Source organism: Mus caroli, unplaced genomic scaffold, assembly GCF_978045245.1.
Source record: "Mus caroli unplaced genomic scaffold, Mus_caroli_1 scaffold_8, whole genome shotgun sequence".
Lineage (NCBI taxonomy): Eukaryota > Metazoa > Chordata > Mammalia > Rodentia > Muridae > Mus > Mus caroli.
The window spans coordinates 16,312,579-16,328,027 of record NW_028227263.1 but is presented as its reverse complement, the minus strand read 5'-3'; the positions used below and the strand labels follow the sequence as shown (position 1 = coordinate 16,328,027).

General features: G+C 45.5%; 1 protein-coding gene across 3 annotated transcripts in view; it reads left to right on the top strand.

The window, feature by feature from the left end:
* Plpp4 (phospholipid phosphatase 4) overlaps positions 1–13,288 on the top strand; it is a 143,537-nt gene extending 130,249 nt beyond the window's left edge. For all 3 annotated transcript variants that reach the window (XM_029479063.2, XM_021167127.3, XM_085842510.1), the window contains 2 exons: positions 1,244–1,414; positions 12,746–13,288. In XM_029479063.2, the coding sequence (XP_029334923.1) occupies positions 1,244–1,414; positions 12,746–12,945 (371 nt within the window). In that variant the 3' untranslated portion in view covers positions 12,946–13,288. The remainder of the gene's footprint in view (positions 1–1,243; positions 1,415–12,745) is intronic.
* Positions 13,289–15,449: the final 2,161 nt, after the last annotated feature.

Below are 15,449 nucleotides of genomic sequence, written 5' to 3'. Positions count from 1 at the left end.
CAACAGTAAACTTGTAACTTGAAACTCTAAGTAAATAAACCCTTTGTTCTCTAAGTTGCCTTTTTTTTTTTCCAGGATGTTCATCACAACAACAGAAACAAACCTAGAATTGTCTTTCTTGGGCACATTTATTTCATCTACTAGAGTGTCTTGCAGATCCATTCACATGGCCATAAATAGATGGATGAAAACTCTCCGGTTTACACATACTATCTCTAAACTCCTTGATTTTGAGTCTTTGCATTTCTAAAATAGAGCAATTTTATAATTTAAAACAGACTCTAGGTGTTTGCCATGACTGGCTTCTCTATCAGGTCCACTCCTTTTTGGTATTTCATGTTTTGTCTCTAACAAAAACTCAGAAATTATCTCAGTCATCTTATTTGTCCTGACCCTTCTAATGTAAGCAAAAATCTTACTGATTTTTTTTCCTGGGTGCACTTTTTAAAATAGAATATATTATAAAATAGAATATATTTTAACATAGTGTCTCAGGACAGCCATGTTTTTCCATCAGCCCCCAATGCTGTGAGAGCAGAGATGGTGTCCTGTTCAACCCTTTCTTTTCCCATTTAACCTGTGTCTGCCTAGATTATATTGAATAGTTGTTCTAGCTAGCTTTTCCATGCTCTGACAAACCACTCTAAAAATAAAAAGCAACTTGGGGAATAAAAGGTATATTTCATCTTAGAGGTTGCAGTCCATCATGGAGGGAAGCCAGGGAGTTTGAAGCAGAAACCTGATTATTGGCTTTTCCCTGACTCATGTTCAACTATCTTTCTTAAATAGCCCAGGCTCCCATGGCTAGGGATGATACTGCCCACAGTGGGCTGGGCCCTTCTTCCTCAATTAGCACTAAAGAAATTGCCCTATAGATATGCCCATGGGTCAATCTGATGAAGGCAATTTCTTAATTGAGGTTTCATTTTCCCGGGTATGTCAAGTTGACAATCAAGATCACCCATCACAAGATTCATTAACCCTTTGTTGAATGAGTGAGTGAATGAGTGAAAGAATAATGACACAGAATAGGCTTTGGGCACATGCAGACCTGGAAGGTCATTCTCATGGTTGAGTGCTTATGCTGGAATGGCTGTGGCAGGAGAACAGGCTGCCTACAAGGTGCCTGGATCCTCTTGTCCTGTTGCTCGGGGCATGAAGATGGCAGACAGCAAGCCAGAGATACACCAGTTCTCTCTGCTCCTCACCTGCTAGGGTAATGCCTGCTTTTTCTCTTTGGCAGTTGCCTTCTCGGGCCTCGGTTTCACAACATTCTACCTGGCTGGCAAGCTGCACTGCTTCACGGAGAGTGGGCGGGGGAAGAGCTGGAGGCTCTGTGCTGCCATCTTGCCCTTGTACTGTGCCATGATGATCGCCCTGTCCCGCATGTGTGACTACAAGCATCATTGGCAAGGTGAGTCCCTGAGCGGTCCTCACAGTGGCTCATCCCTTCTTCCAGGGATGGTTGTTGGGCATTCATTGAAATGGGAAGAACTGAGTCCCTGCTGTCAGAAGACAAGATACAGTATGCATCTTGCCCCTGCTGAGAAGTTCTTTCTTCTCACTTGTTCTCAAGAGGACTGCTCAAGTCCTCCCAAGATGTCAGGTCTTCATTGTCATCAGCCTGGCCTCAGACCTAAATGTGATTTCTCTTCTGGATCAGTCTTCAGTCTCAGTACCAAGTTGTTTTAGGCTCCTTTCCCATGGCAAATCTAGTCCCCAAGGACATATTTCTCACCACAGAGGCAATGCCAAAGGGTATATACAGCCCAGCAACCCAACTTCACTAATATCCTCGGTAGCCACCACAAGGCTGGGGTGAGGCTTCCCTCTGCCTCAAGGCTGGAGTAAGACTTCCCTCTGTATCAATGCTGAAGTAAATCTTTATTTACTGCAGTGCTTGCTTTAGCACAATTTCCCCGCCTCCTTTGTGCCTACAGGGTTAAGGGGGTTAGGGCATTTCCCAGCAAGAACAGTCTGGGCCAAATGGCCTTGAGTGAATTATGTCTCCTGTTACCCAGGGAACTGCAGGTTCTTCTTTTGCTATAGAACGATGATATCCGAATATTTCACAAAGCACTGTGATAGACTGAATGCAATCACGAACCCAAATGTCATTGGTAAACGCAAATGCACTGTGCTCATCGCTATCCTCCACTTCCCACCTCACTGCTGCTGAGAAAGATTGCATGGCATTTCCTAAACAGCTGGCTTGGTGGCAGATGTATCTTTGCCACATGATCTGTTTCTAAGCAACTAGTATGGAGTTGCCACTCTCATTTGGCCATCTTGGATTTGGGAAACAATGATGAACTTCAAAGAGAAAGAGAACTGGCTCAGGGGTAGAATGCTTGTGTAGCATGCATGGAGTACCAGGTTCCGTTCTCAGCACTGCATCAATTGGGTGTGGAGGTGCACACTTAGTATCCTAGCACTAGGGAGGTGGAGGCAGGATGACCTGAGGTTCAAGGTCAGCCTTGGCTGCACAGTGAGTTCATGTTCATCCGGAGATGTATGAGAAGCTATCCCGAAATTTTATAAAAAGGTTCAGAATTTATGCCTGTCTCCCTCATCTTTGCTTAATGATGTTGCACTGGCAACCTAAGAGGGGAAGTGTGAACTTCTTCAGCCTTCTCTGACCCTAGTCTGACTTGTTGTCATTTTCTCTGTGGCTGAATAATCTAGCCACAGGGAAAGAATGAGAAACTGTGTTTATTCAGTCCTCAGTTGTTTCGGGGAGAAATGGAGGAGGCCTCTAAGGCCTTCAGCTTGACAAACACATGGCAGCCAGGCCTTTGATTGCAGTGTAGGTGGGTGTTAGAGGCAGGATGCTTGATTGAGACAAATTGGATTTTTTCTCTGTGGTGAACTGTGCTGCTCAGTGACTGCTGACAGGGACTATCAATCAAGGTGAAAATCTATATGGAACCCCAATAGGCACCAGCAAATTCCACATCCTTCTCATTATTAATGTTAGTTAGCAACATTACTACTATGGGATTGTATGACTCCATTTCAGTGTGATTTAAGCAATGGTGTCTGTATGGAACTATAACCGATTACTTCATTACATATTCCTGTCTAATCGATATCCCACAGTCTCACATGGCATGCTCTATTAGTTTTTGTGGTTGTTTTTGTGTTATTTTTTTTCCTCCCTAGTTCACCCTAAATAGACAAGCCTGCTTTTTTACTATGTGAGGGGAACATGGGGGTAGAGGCATAGAGGGGCGGCTACACATAATGTATTCAGTGAAACTTCCCCAGAGAGCTCGCTGGATCAATTCTAAAATTCTATGTGGCTGATGTTCCCTTTGTCTTTGTGCTAGGCTGCCCTCCAGGTCAATTGGAAGCCAGAGAGATTCAAATGTCATGCCGGGGCAAAGTCCCGCGCCCAGTAACAGGGCTCACCTGTGTGATTAACCGTGAACACAAAGCATTTGAACTCAGAGATTTGTAGAATCCCCAGTCTGGGAAAACAGATGCTGAGAAGGACAGAGAATGCCATAGGCCAGCTTCTGCCTCTTCTCGCTGCTCTTGGGCATTTGTGGTTCCTGGCCAGGGACAAAGTAGCTAGGACTGGAAATAACATGTGCTTCACTCCATCATCCCTGTGTGAATTAGCACTCACGCACACTCAGACACACACATGCACACACGCACACAACACAACACACACACACACCACATACACACACACACACACACTTCACCAGACTTCTCTTAGGCTATCAGAACCAATCCTTTGGTTTTCTAAATAAAAGGACTTGAAAGGGTTTTTTTGAACTGTATGTTCCCACCAGAAACCTACCCTTGGGCCAAACCAACTATGGCCCTTGCTGCTCTCTGTTTAGAGTACTCAATCCCAAAAGAATGTATCTCCCCTCCGTCGGCTACCTGTGTGCCATGGCTGAGCTCACAGCATCCCATGCTTTTTAGGGGCCTCAGAGCCCAGCTGCCAGTGATAAGCACCATGTCTGTGTTGGTGCTCAGGAGAGTGGGAACAGTCTGAAGCCCCACGGTACTCCTACCTCTATGCAGAGCCCACGAGACAGGCAGAACTTAGGTTGCTTGCACCTGACATCCATTGATACTTTGTTTCACTTTACTGGGGGATCCCTTCTCTTCTAGGCTTCCTGCGGTTTTCTGTAAACGTTTGTGTTGAATGTATTTCTAGAATCCAGTTTCTCCCCTGATACTGCAATGCTCCTGACTGGTTTTCCATGTCCCTTTGCTACAGCCAGTGAGCCTTCAGTGAGCCTGTGGGCTTGCCCATGAGTTCCTACAGGAATCCCCATCGACTCTTTCTATTCCTTCAACATCATAGCCTACACCCTGCAGTGAGCTGCAAGATCCCACCGTTCAGACCTGCCTGCTCATGTGGCTTCCTTCTGTTCCTTGAACACTCCAGACCCACCTCACTAAGGGGCCTTTGCCCTGGCTTCTCATGTGCCTGCCACGTCTTCCTCCTTGATGTGGCCATGCCCTCCTTTGCCTTCCTCTAACCTGGTTCCACATATCACATTGGTGTAGACAATTCCTTTCAATTCATCACACCCCTCATATCCTGCCCCGCTACCCTAATTCATTTGCTACCTTTTAACAACTAATTTAGTGCATACTGATAATTGCCTAGTCCTATCCTCTAGATAAGGGGAAGGCAAACTGTGAATACTATCTATAGGCCTTTTGTAGACAAATCATTTTTGTGGCAGTTATATGAAAGCAGCTATGCAAGCTATTTAAATGACCAGATTTGTGTCACTGGTTGAGCCATCCAACATAGACAGGGATGTTTGCATGGAACATGCTATGTTCTGATACTGATGGAGTTTTCTAGACTTGCTGAAGCAAACATCTAAATACCAGATGTTTAGAATGGCAACAGTATATTGTCTTACTATTCTGGAGGCTGGGCAAGGGACCATCAGGACAGCTTTTCCAGCAACCTGCAGGACTCTCCCTTGCCTCTGCCGGTTTCTCATACTAAAATTGTTTCTTGGCTTGTGGAAGCAGAATTCAGGCGCTGCCTCTGTCCCCCCATGACATTCTCCCTGCATCTCTTCACATCAACTCCCTCTGACTTTCTCTGCCCTAACCATCCCCTCTTTATAAGGATACCAGTCATACAGTGTTAGGATCCACCCCAATGGCCTCATTAGTTACTGTGAGGAAGAACCCACTTCCTGCTGCAAAGGTCGTGTGATTACCTATGTCTTACACGGAACCCTAGGTTCTAGCCTCGGTACGGCATAAAAACTGGATGTGATGGCACGCACCTGTAATCCCAACATTCAGGAAGCAGCAGGGGGAAGATGAGACATTCAAGGTCACCTTTGGTTCCACAGTGATGCCAAAGCATTAAAACCCAGTTTCCTAATAATCCCTCTCAGTGTTATAAAAATTAGGAATTTGAAAGAAATTTTAAAAGGACATGTGTCAGCTCAATAAATATATGCTAAATAAGTGAACGGTTTTGACTAAAATGCTCCTCTATATTCTGTCTTGCCTTTTTTTATTTTTATTTTTATTTTTATTTTTATTTTTTTTGAGCCAGCCTCATGTGAGCTCAGGCTGCCCTAGAACTCATTTGATAATCCAGGATAGCCTCAAACTCAAGATCCTCCTGCCTCATCAGCACTGGACCTGCAAACCCGTACATGCTCCTCTCTTACAAGTCACATTTAGTCTCTTCACTGGCAACATCCTCAGCTGCATCAGGCAAGAGGGAAAGTTGTCTAGAGACTGAAGAAACTGCCCCAGTAGTGCATGAGACACGGGTTCATCGTAACAAGCAATTAGAGGAAGGAAAAGGCAAACCGGAAGTATCTAGGAGCCCAGATGAGACAGGAAAGTTGCTGTTGGGTCCAGTAGTTGTGGGCTTCAAGAGCAGCGGCCCCCTGTCACTACCCTGCCCACTGCAGGGAGAGGGTTTTATGTTAGACTACGTAGCGAGAACATCATTTACTTAGCTGGCCTCCTCATGTATGACAACATTCCAAGCAGTGGCTGAGTAGCTTACACTGTGCAAGAAGCACTTCCCTCTACAGATAATGATGGCTTCCACCACTGGCTCGGATTGACTAGACCCTAAGAATCAAAAGACAATATTTCTGGGATATGGCAGGATGACACAGATACTCTCTGGGTTTCTCTGGACTCATCTAACTAATTTCAATATAAGAAGACACATTTTCTGTAAATTCTTACCTCTTAAAAGTAGGTTAAAAATTTATTTTTGCATTTTAGATATTCATTCAGTCATGTCTCCTTGTGCCTGTCCGCTCAGTAAAGCAGTATGGCCTCCATGCCTCCAGCCTATAGTTTACTAGGTAGGTTGGTATCATACATATTCTTTGCTAGAAACTCAGACACAAAAGCAGAAATCTCACTAGTTAGAGAAACACTGGAAATAATTAATAATAATAGCAATAATAATAAACCAAACAATCAGAAAAGTCAGATGCAAGTGTTCGGTTTTGGATTTTGCCCTACTGTCTTGGGTCATAAAGTTCAAGGCACAGAAGCTCCAGAGTCAAGTGAACGCATTGATGTTGGAGGTTGTCAAGGTGACAGGAATGCATGTGTTCTTCCTGGGAACCTGCCAATAGATGCTAGGAAGCCTTTGTCCATACTGGGTTTTTTTTTGTTTGTTTTTTGTTTTTGTTTTGTTTTGGTTTGGTTTTAATTGAAGCAGATCAACAGAGCTCAGCATATTGGTTGTGGAGGACCTGGTGAGGCCATTTCCTGTTCTTTGACCTCACAAGATGAGGATTAGTTTCTGTGCAATTTAAAGGCACAATTCAGTTCTCAGGTTGCTGGATTCACAGTTTCTGGTCCCATTGTAAACCATCTGCTGTTGGTTTCCTCCCTCTGATTTTATAAAGAGGGGCTCCACTGAGCTCTGCTTTAGCACTGTCATGCTCACCCCTTTGAAGTGCACAGTGCAGTGGATTCTGTCTGCACATTTAGAATAGTGCAGCCATCATAAACCTCCTAACAGTCACCCGCCCCTGCTCCTGGCAATGCTGATAGACTTTCTGTCTCTGGCTTTGCCTGTTTCAGGCGCCGTGGAATGCATGGCCTTTTGTGGCTGGTGGTGTTGACAGTTAAGTGTGTTTTGTAGATGTTGTTCAGGGTAAAAGCTTGCCAGACATTTACAAATTAGAAACTATTGAGTGTTTAGGCAATGGGCCTGAGCTTGCTGTCTAGGAGCCTGGATGCCATCTACTGGGCAGACAGTCGTGGAAAGGGTACCAAACAGGATGGAAGGTGTGAGGCTGCAAGATGCACAGGTGATACCCTAGAGGAGAAATGGGATTGTGGTCCACGCTGAGGGCCCACCAGAGCTATATAGGAACATGAAAAATGTTCTTCCTGCCAACCAGATGGATGACCTATGTCCTATAACCCTTTTATTAGATGGCCCCATCACCAGTTTCTCAGTCTGACAAGCCCCTTTATTCCACTTTTGGCAGCTTTATGCATTTCCTTCCTTCTTCCTAGAAAAACCACAGGTGCCCATCTTGCCTCTACTTCCCCTGTATAATGCAAGCTCATTCTTAGGTCTCAGTCTTTGGCTCATACCCTCAGCATAACTCTGTGTTGCAGGTTAGCCCAGGCCACACTGTTCCAGGTTAGCCCAGGCCACACTGCTGAACCAGCTCTCAGGTCCCCGTCGTTCATGTGATTAGCACAGCTGCAGCTCACCGCTGAGCCATCACTGCACACTCTCTCTCTTGCCCCCTAGGGTTGTAAACTCTGGGTGGCAGGTTCTCCTATGCTTCCTTAGGTCTGATGTCAGACATCTGACTCCAACGCCTAACGCCTGAGACACATACAATAAACATACATGTTGAAAGATTGACATCAGTGCTAATTAAGGAGACAGCAGCATGTGGGGGCCAGGGACATGGAGAACCATTTATTTCTCTTTTGAGTCTTTCAGGGGCATGCTACCATACCTGGGAGGAAAGTCAGTCCTAGGTGGCTTTTTCTTCCAATGAAGACCGGCATGTCCCTTGCCTGATATCTGTCAACACGTTGTGAGTGTGAGTTAATTAAAATGGCCGTAGCTACTTGAGGCCTTGATGACAAGCTCCCCATGGAAGGTGTTTTTTGTTCACACCTTGGTAGTAAACACATCTCGGAGGGACTGTGGCTTAGAGAAGACTCCATCTCATCCCTGCTGCTTTCCTCGCCCTTAGTCCTCTCCCTTGCTCCATCTAATAGGCACTAGCTTGTCATCTCCAGTTCCTAACACACTGCTACATCAGTGAGCCCAGGAGGCATAGGCCTGGAATTGTTAGACCTGGAATTTCCTCTTGAAATGCTGCGCCATAGAGAAGTCAGACGCTGTCATTTGTAGACTTAGCTCTTTGGTCCGTTTGATAGTCAATGGCTCAAATGCGGGTTAGGTTTTGTGGTTTATTTTAGATGCTCATAAAAATAACACCCGGTGGGAATGTTCCCTGAGCTTGGACAAGATAATAAAATGATGTAATAGTGCAGCACGAAGACCTTGAACTAGAAAAGGTTGTAACGTGTTTTATGGATTGCTATCCAGGGATTATATGAGGAAACTCTTCATATGAGCTGCTGTTTCCTCCCATGATGCTACCTGTGCCTTGAAGCCCCGTTCAAGAATTCATAGTACATACTGCTTTACAGGTTCTTGGGTGGCACATGCTTTCCAGAGTTTATTTTAAATGCTACAAAGGGCTGGCAAGATGGCTCAGTGGGTAAAGGCACCTGGTGCCAAGTCTAGCACTTAAGTTTGTTCTCTAGGACACACATGGTGGAAGGAAAAAAAAAAACAAATCCTGTAATTTTTCCTCTTACACACACACACACGTGCATGCATGCATGCGCATGCATATACAAACCCCCCGCCCCCACCACACACACACAGACAGACAGGCAGAGACTCATGGAGACACACAAATACACAATTAATTAATCTTTTGTTAAAAGAATACTTCATTTAAAAATAAAGTGCTATAAAAACACGGCCATGTTCCTGAGGTTACAGCTTTGACTGTTGGCTCGCTGAGTAGGAAGAAGAACAGGTGAAGAATCAAGGAACCCCCCAGAAGTTCTGGCATAAGATGTGAGAGGAACAGGGCAGGACACCTGTTTTTAGGTCCTGTTGTGACATGCTCTGTGGTATCAACTTTAGCAACAGTAGCAGAAATGATTGCCATGGTCAATGAGAATACTGAGACCTCATCTCCATCTGAGAGATAAGGAAGCCAAGGCTCAGAAAGGTGAAGTGACTCATCCTGGCAGAGGCTGCAGCATCTCAGAGATTCTACCTCAGGGATATCCTTGGGTCAGGGTGAGAGGGCATAACCATGTCCAGGTGCACCCACGAGGACCTGGCTGGGGACTGGCTAGTTCCTGAAGCCATGGCGGAATTCCAGTAGTGTCTCTCCATCCACCACTTCCCATCTTGACAACTGTTCACCAGGGCCAAGCAGACACTTGTATGTGTCGCCGGCCTTTATGTCAGACGGCAGGAAGCCCCACTCAGTAGTGCATCTGAAGCAGTGACCATTCCTTAGCATCTTGTGTTTTCCAATTAGAATCACTTGTTTCTAAGTTATTCTTCCAAACCAAAAAAGCTTCTTCAGGGCCATGTGATTTTTCCATACTCAACTATAACCAACAGGGCGACAGACGACCACCAAGGCAAAGGGCTCACTTAAGGATACACAGCACAACAGTCAAATCTAACCTTGCTGTGCATTCCCTCCCTCAACAATCTGAATTCTGCTATGGGCAGCAAGATGTTGGCCAAGTGTTGAGGGTCAGCAGTGCACAACACACACAGCCCTTGTCCCCATAGAGTTCTGAGTGTAGTGCTAACCATCTACCATTGAAAGGTTTGCCATTATTCACCACTGAAATGGGGAGCACAGGAGTGGGAAGCTAGGATGTGTACCCAGGCTTCATTGTACAAGAATAACGAGTTAGGTGTTGAACTATGAAAGGAATTGAACAGGAGAGGAATGAGAAGGATCCTACTGTGAGCCAAGGATGAAAACGGCTTGTATGCAGCCAAGAAAGAAGCAAGTATAGGCAGAAAGATTGTGAGTGAAGGGGACATGGCTGGAGTAGGTGGCAGAGCCACGTGAGCAGCTCTGATTGACACAGAGCCTTCTTGGTTCTTGGGAGCATTGGCAGTCCCATTTCGCAGAAGAGCAGCTCCGTCTATTTGCACATGAAGGAGGATCACCAGCAATTGTGTCTGAACTCCATAGTCTGGTCATCAGAGCAGCAGCTGGGCACTGGGCTACATGCCCTTGATAGCCATGCTTTGTCATGGAAATTTCTAGAATACAAGTACTCTTATTAATGATTTTTTTTTCTATTTTACATTGTAGATCAATAAAATTCCATGTACTAAATTGATAAATGTATCTGGAAGAACTTAAAAGTATATGTTGCAGAAAGTTGGTTTTCCTACTAGCCTACTATAAATATTGAAAGTAGTGGCTGTCGCTTCTATGCAGGATAGTGAGAAATTTGGGGCCCAACCTTAAATTTTTGATAGGGTCAGGAAACTCACTTGCTCAGTAGATTAAGGTGCTGGATGCCTGATGACCTGAGTTTGATCCTCAGATCCCACATAGTGGAAGGAGAGAACCTACTTCAGAAGTTGTCCTCTAACACACAGTAACTGTGGCATGCACATACACATGTGCACACATGTAGATTCATGTACTAAATAAATTTTAAAATGGGAAAAATTTTTAATTATTCTAAGAGATCAAGATAGAATCTAGATGCTTGCAAGAAGACCAGCATGACTGGTAGCACACACACACACATGCACAAGCACACGTACACAGAGAGGTTCATTTTCTGGAAAGATACAAGGCTTTGACAACTCAATATGGCCTCTCAGGGTGTAAAAGGCAATTAGCCTGACTTAAGCTGAGATGGCTGCACAGTGTCTGTCTGTCTTCCCAAGAATCGTGGAAGCAGTTAATCCTTGTCTGACCCAAGGTGGACATAGCCTTTATCCCACGGTTGCCAAGACGACCTCAGAAAGCCAAGACCATGGTTATCAAACCAAGAGTGAACCTGTCAGGGTTTACATGTCCCCAAGACCAGAATGGGCTACAGCCTCAGGGTAATAGTGTCCTTTTCCATTTTATCTGTACACTTAATATAGCCTAGAGTCACCTGAAAGGGTATCTGAAATTAAAGGATGTCCCAAATCATATTGACCGGTATTCATGTACATGTGGGGAATATCTTGATTGCTAATTGATGTAGAAGGGCCCCGGCCCACTCTGGGTGACACCATTCCCTAGGCAGATAATCTCGGTTGTATAAAAAAGATAGCCAAACATAGGTCTTTAACTGAGCCACCAAGCAATGTTCCCTATGATTTCTGCTTCAAGTTCCTTCCATGGCTTCCCTTGATGATAGACCGAAACTATAAGCTGAAGTAAACCTTTTATTCTCCCCTAAGTTGCTTTTGGTCATGGTATTTGTTAGTTGTGCTATGAGCAGCAAGAGGGTGGTCTGTTCCATTCACAGCAATGGGATTTAACTGGAATGCTGGGGGAAATGGAGGTGTTTCCAACACCCTTTAGGTAGTGTGCACGGTTCAACAAGCTAACCAGCATGTCCATGGAACCCTTCGAGGATGGCAGCTAAGAATGGCAGTGACTGGACCTGAGTTCCAGATTCTTTTGCTGGGGGAGGTCCACACTGTGTCAGGATGTATTTGAAGAAATAGTCTGTAGAGGCAGTTTGGGTATGCACCACACACACAGAGGGCTGATGGGTAAGGCATCTTCATGGGGTCTCTATTGATCAGCCAAGTACCATGTTTGAGGCCCATCTTCGCCTCCAGGTGAGTTACACTGCTTCATCTCCTCTGTGCCATCACCACCTCATCTTAGAGATACCCAAATCGGAGGGATCAGGCTCCTTTTATACAGAGCTCTAAAGAGTTTGCCAAGTCTCAAAGATTGCTAAAAGTTTTATTTACCATGGGCCACTGAGGGTTTATTTCATCCCAGAAAAACCACTTATGGTGAGGCAGAGACCAGAACACTTGCTGGGGTTTTGTGGCTCACCAGCAAGATGGAAAGACTCCTGCAAGACTGGCCTAGGAAAAATAAAGGCCAGTCTCCACCGGGGCGGGGGGTGGGGGGGTGTTCAGGTGTGAGAGAGATGGCTAAGACTCTTCTTCCAGAGTTCAGTTACTCTGAGAAATCTAGAGTACCAGTCTGAGCTCATGCAATGCTCAGGTATGAGTTAAAGGTGTGGGTTTGGGGAATGGGGATAGGGTGTAGAGTCAAGTCTTTGATTTTTCAGAATTTATTTGTGTGTGAGAGGGTCGGGGGGCAAGGCACACATGTAAGTCAGAGAATGGCTTTATGGAGCCGTTCTCTCCATCTATCTCTATGTAGGTGCTGGGGACAGAACTCAGGCCATCGAACTTCTTGACAGGTGCTTTGCCCACTGAGCCATTTCACTAGTCTGGATTCTTGCTATTTAGCATCTAAGTGCTAGGAATCGTGACAGTTTGCAGAGACCACCACGATTTGCACCTCCAGCATGCTCTCTTTCCTTTGGTCTTCCAGGGGAGTGGGGTGGGGGTTGGGTTGGAGAGTCTGTGACCAATCCAGCATCTAGGGCAACTAGAAAAAAGAACTTTCTGGAAATCCAGGCTGACCACTCGAAGGAAGAATAACCATTTTCCCATTTCTTCTCTCCTGACTAGATTCTTTTGTTGGAGGAGTGATTGGCCTTATTTTTGCCTATATTTGCTACAGACAGCATTATCCTCCTCTGGCCAACACAGCATGCCACAAACCATATGTCAGCCTCCGAGTGCCCACTTCACTGAAGAAGGAAGAGAGGCCTACAGCCGACAGTGCACCCAGCTTGCCCCTGGAGGGGATCACCGAGGGCCCCGTATGATGGGTGTCTAGGGAGAATGGACACTGAGCCCCTGGCACATTCTTCTATTCTGATGTCATAACACAGTGGAAAGGATTTCCTGTAATGTGATTCTCATCAGCTACTCTAAAGTCCCCTCCGCTTCCGTTCTGTGGATGGTGTTCTTGCCACTCTCCATGTCTCCTTTCAACACTTTGGATTTGTAAAGTTGGGACACCAGGACCAGTCTCTGAGAGACCCATGCACAAGGAAGGAGGATTCAAGGGTGGGGTGGGCATGCTAGCTCCTCCAGTGATTCCTTTACCTGAGGTGTTTGCTGTAGTGCCCACCCTCCTCCGTGTTCATGTTGTAAAACATAATAAAGTCTCCCACCCAGAAGACTTGGTGTTCCATCAGCCAGCAAAAGTTATTAGGCGTCATGATGGGTTTCAGAGTGAGGCCCAAAACAGTCTCTGTCCCTGGATCACTCTTGGAAGCAAGGGGCTGCCTGTGTGGGGAGGTTGCCTCAGGTTCTAGGTGCAGGACTCTTGCCACCTTGCAGTTGAGGTTGGGGAGACAGTTCTGGATATAATTCTGCCCTTGCAAAGAATGCACAGAGGATGGAGTGAAGTGTCTCTCAGGTGAGTATGTCAGCTCTGTGGTTCCCCTTGTGGGGTCCACGAGGGTAGCAGTGGAGGTGCAAACTGACAATGAGGTATCTCTCACCCTTCTGAGAGTTACATGTTGCACAGCTCTGTTCTAAGGGGTCTTTGGTGGCATCATAGCCCGGTTGCAGGCTGGGAGGAAGCATCAGTGTGGCAGGCCCTGGGAGAAGGAGGAAAAGAAAAGTAACTGCTGTCTCTGCTGGGCTCTCCCCGTTGTTGAATGCACCAGGTTAACGTTGATCTTTTTCAGCTGAGCTCCCAGCCAGCTTGGTCTTTTCAGAGCTGAGAGCAATCCCTTCACTCTGCTCTCCATTTCCAGATTGCTGGGCTTAGATGCTGCGTCTTTGATGTCTAAAGAATGTCATATTCTGGCAGTTAATGTAACAGACTGCACTTTGAGGGACTCATGTGTCTAAATCACTGGCTGAGCAGCCCTGGGATGAGCAGTCCAGGAAGAGACATCACCGTCACGTGACATCGCCATCACGTGACATCGCCATCACGTGACACTCATGAACCACCTGTTCTCCCCCCCCCCCCCCCGTGGTCCTCTCCAGCTGTTCTCTCTGGCTGTGGTTCTGGCACAGAGCCACATGATTGCTTAATGGTGAGGGTGAGACAGGGCAAATCTTATATGAATTTCCAATACAGGTCAAAGTTTAGATTAAACAAACAAACAAAAAATTGCAGCAGCCACATTCACAAGCAACCCTGAAAATAAACATAAGGCCAGTGAGATAGCTCAGTGGGTAGAGATGCTCACTGTCAAGTTGGGCAACTTGAGTTTGATCCCCAGGACTGACTTGGTTGAAGGAGAGAACCAGCTCCTTCAAGTTGTTCTCTGCTTGCCACTCACGCTCCACACACGTGTACACACATGCACACACTCACGCTCACACACACACACACACACACACACACACACACACACACATGTGCACACATATGCACATAACACACAAATGAATAATGTGTATTTTTAAAAAGAAAATGAATATGAGACACACAACAATGAAACCATGATAGTTCATAAAACACAATTCTAAATCCAGAGATAAAATCTACATGAAACTTAAAAAATTAATATCTGGATTGAAATAAAAAATTCTAGAATTTTCAGATCCAGAGGCAGGAATAAAAATGCAAGAAAAAGTGATACTGTTCAAAAACTGAGAGCTTGAGCCTAATTTGAGTCTAGCTTTAACCTGGCTCTGCAATAGCAGCCAGAAAGAAAGAGGGAGAATAATTATACTTCAGTGGATGGCCACTTAAAATTCTGGACCACGAGGTGTCCGTTTATATAAATACTTAACATTTAAAGATAAATGGCCAGAAGGGCTCTGTAAAGCAACAACAGAATATTGTTAATGCTGATAATTAAACTGAAAGCCCTAAAATGGGCCATGTAAAAGCTTTGATTCGAATGTAATTAAAATTGCAAAGGACGTAATAGCATGCAGCACGCAGCCAGATTCTTAGGAGCCATAATTAATGGCCTAAGCCAGCTCACAAAAGGCAGGCGTTTTTGTAGACCTGTATGTTTAATCCCACACTCTATTAATGTGAAGAAACTGTAACATCCTGATGCACAAATAAGGTTGTTTGGAGAGTGACACTTGTGCCTCTTGTCCTGATCTGCTCTGAATATGGAGGGTGACTAGAGCTCAATCTGGCTGGGGGTGGGGGTCAGGTTGTGAGTCAGGGCTCACCCTGGAAACTGAGAACCATAAGACGTCCTTCTTCTCTGGGTAACCTGCTCAGAGCACATATCAGAGGCAGCAGTCACTGATTAGGCATCATGAGAGGCTGGGAAGAAATACAGTGTACGGGTTGGCCAGGGATATCAGGAGCCAAGGGGACCAGAGCACTAGCAAGCACATG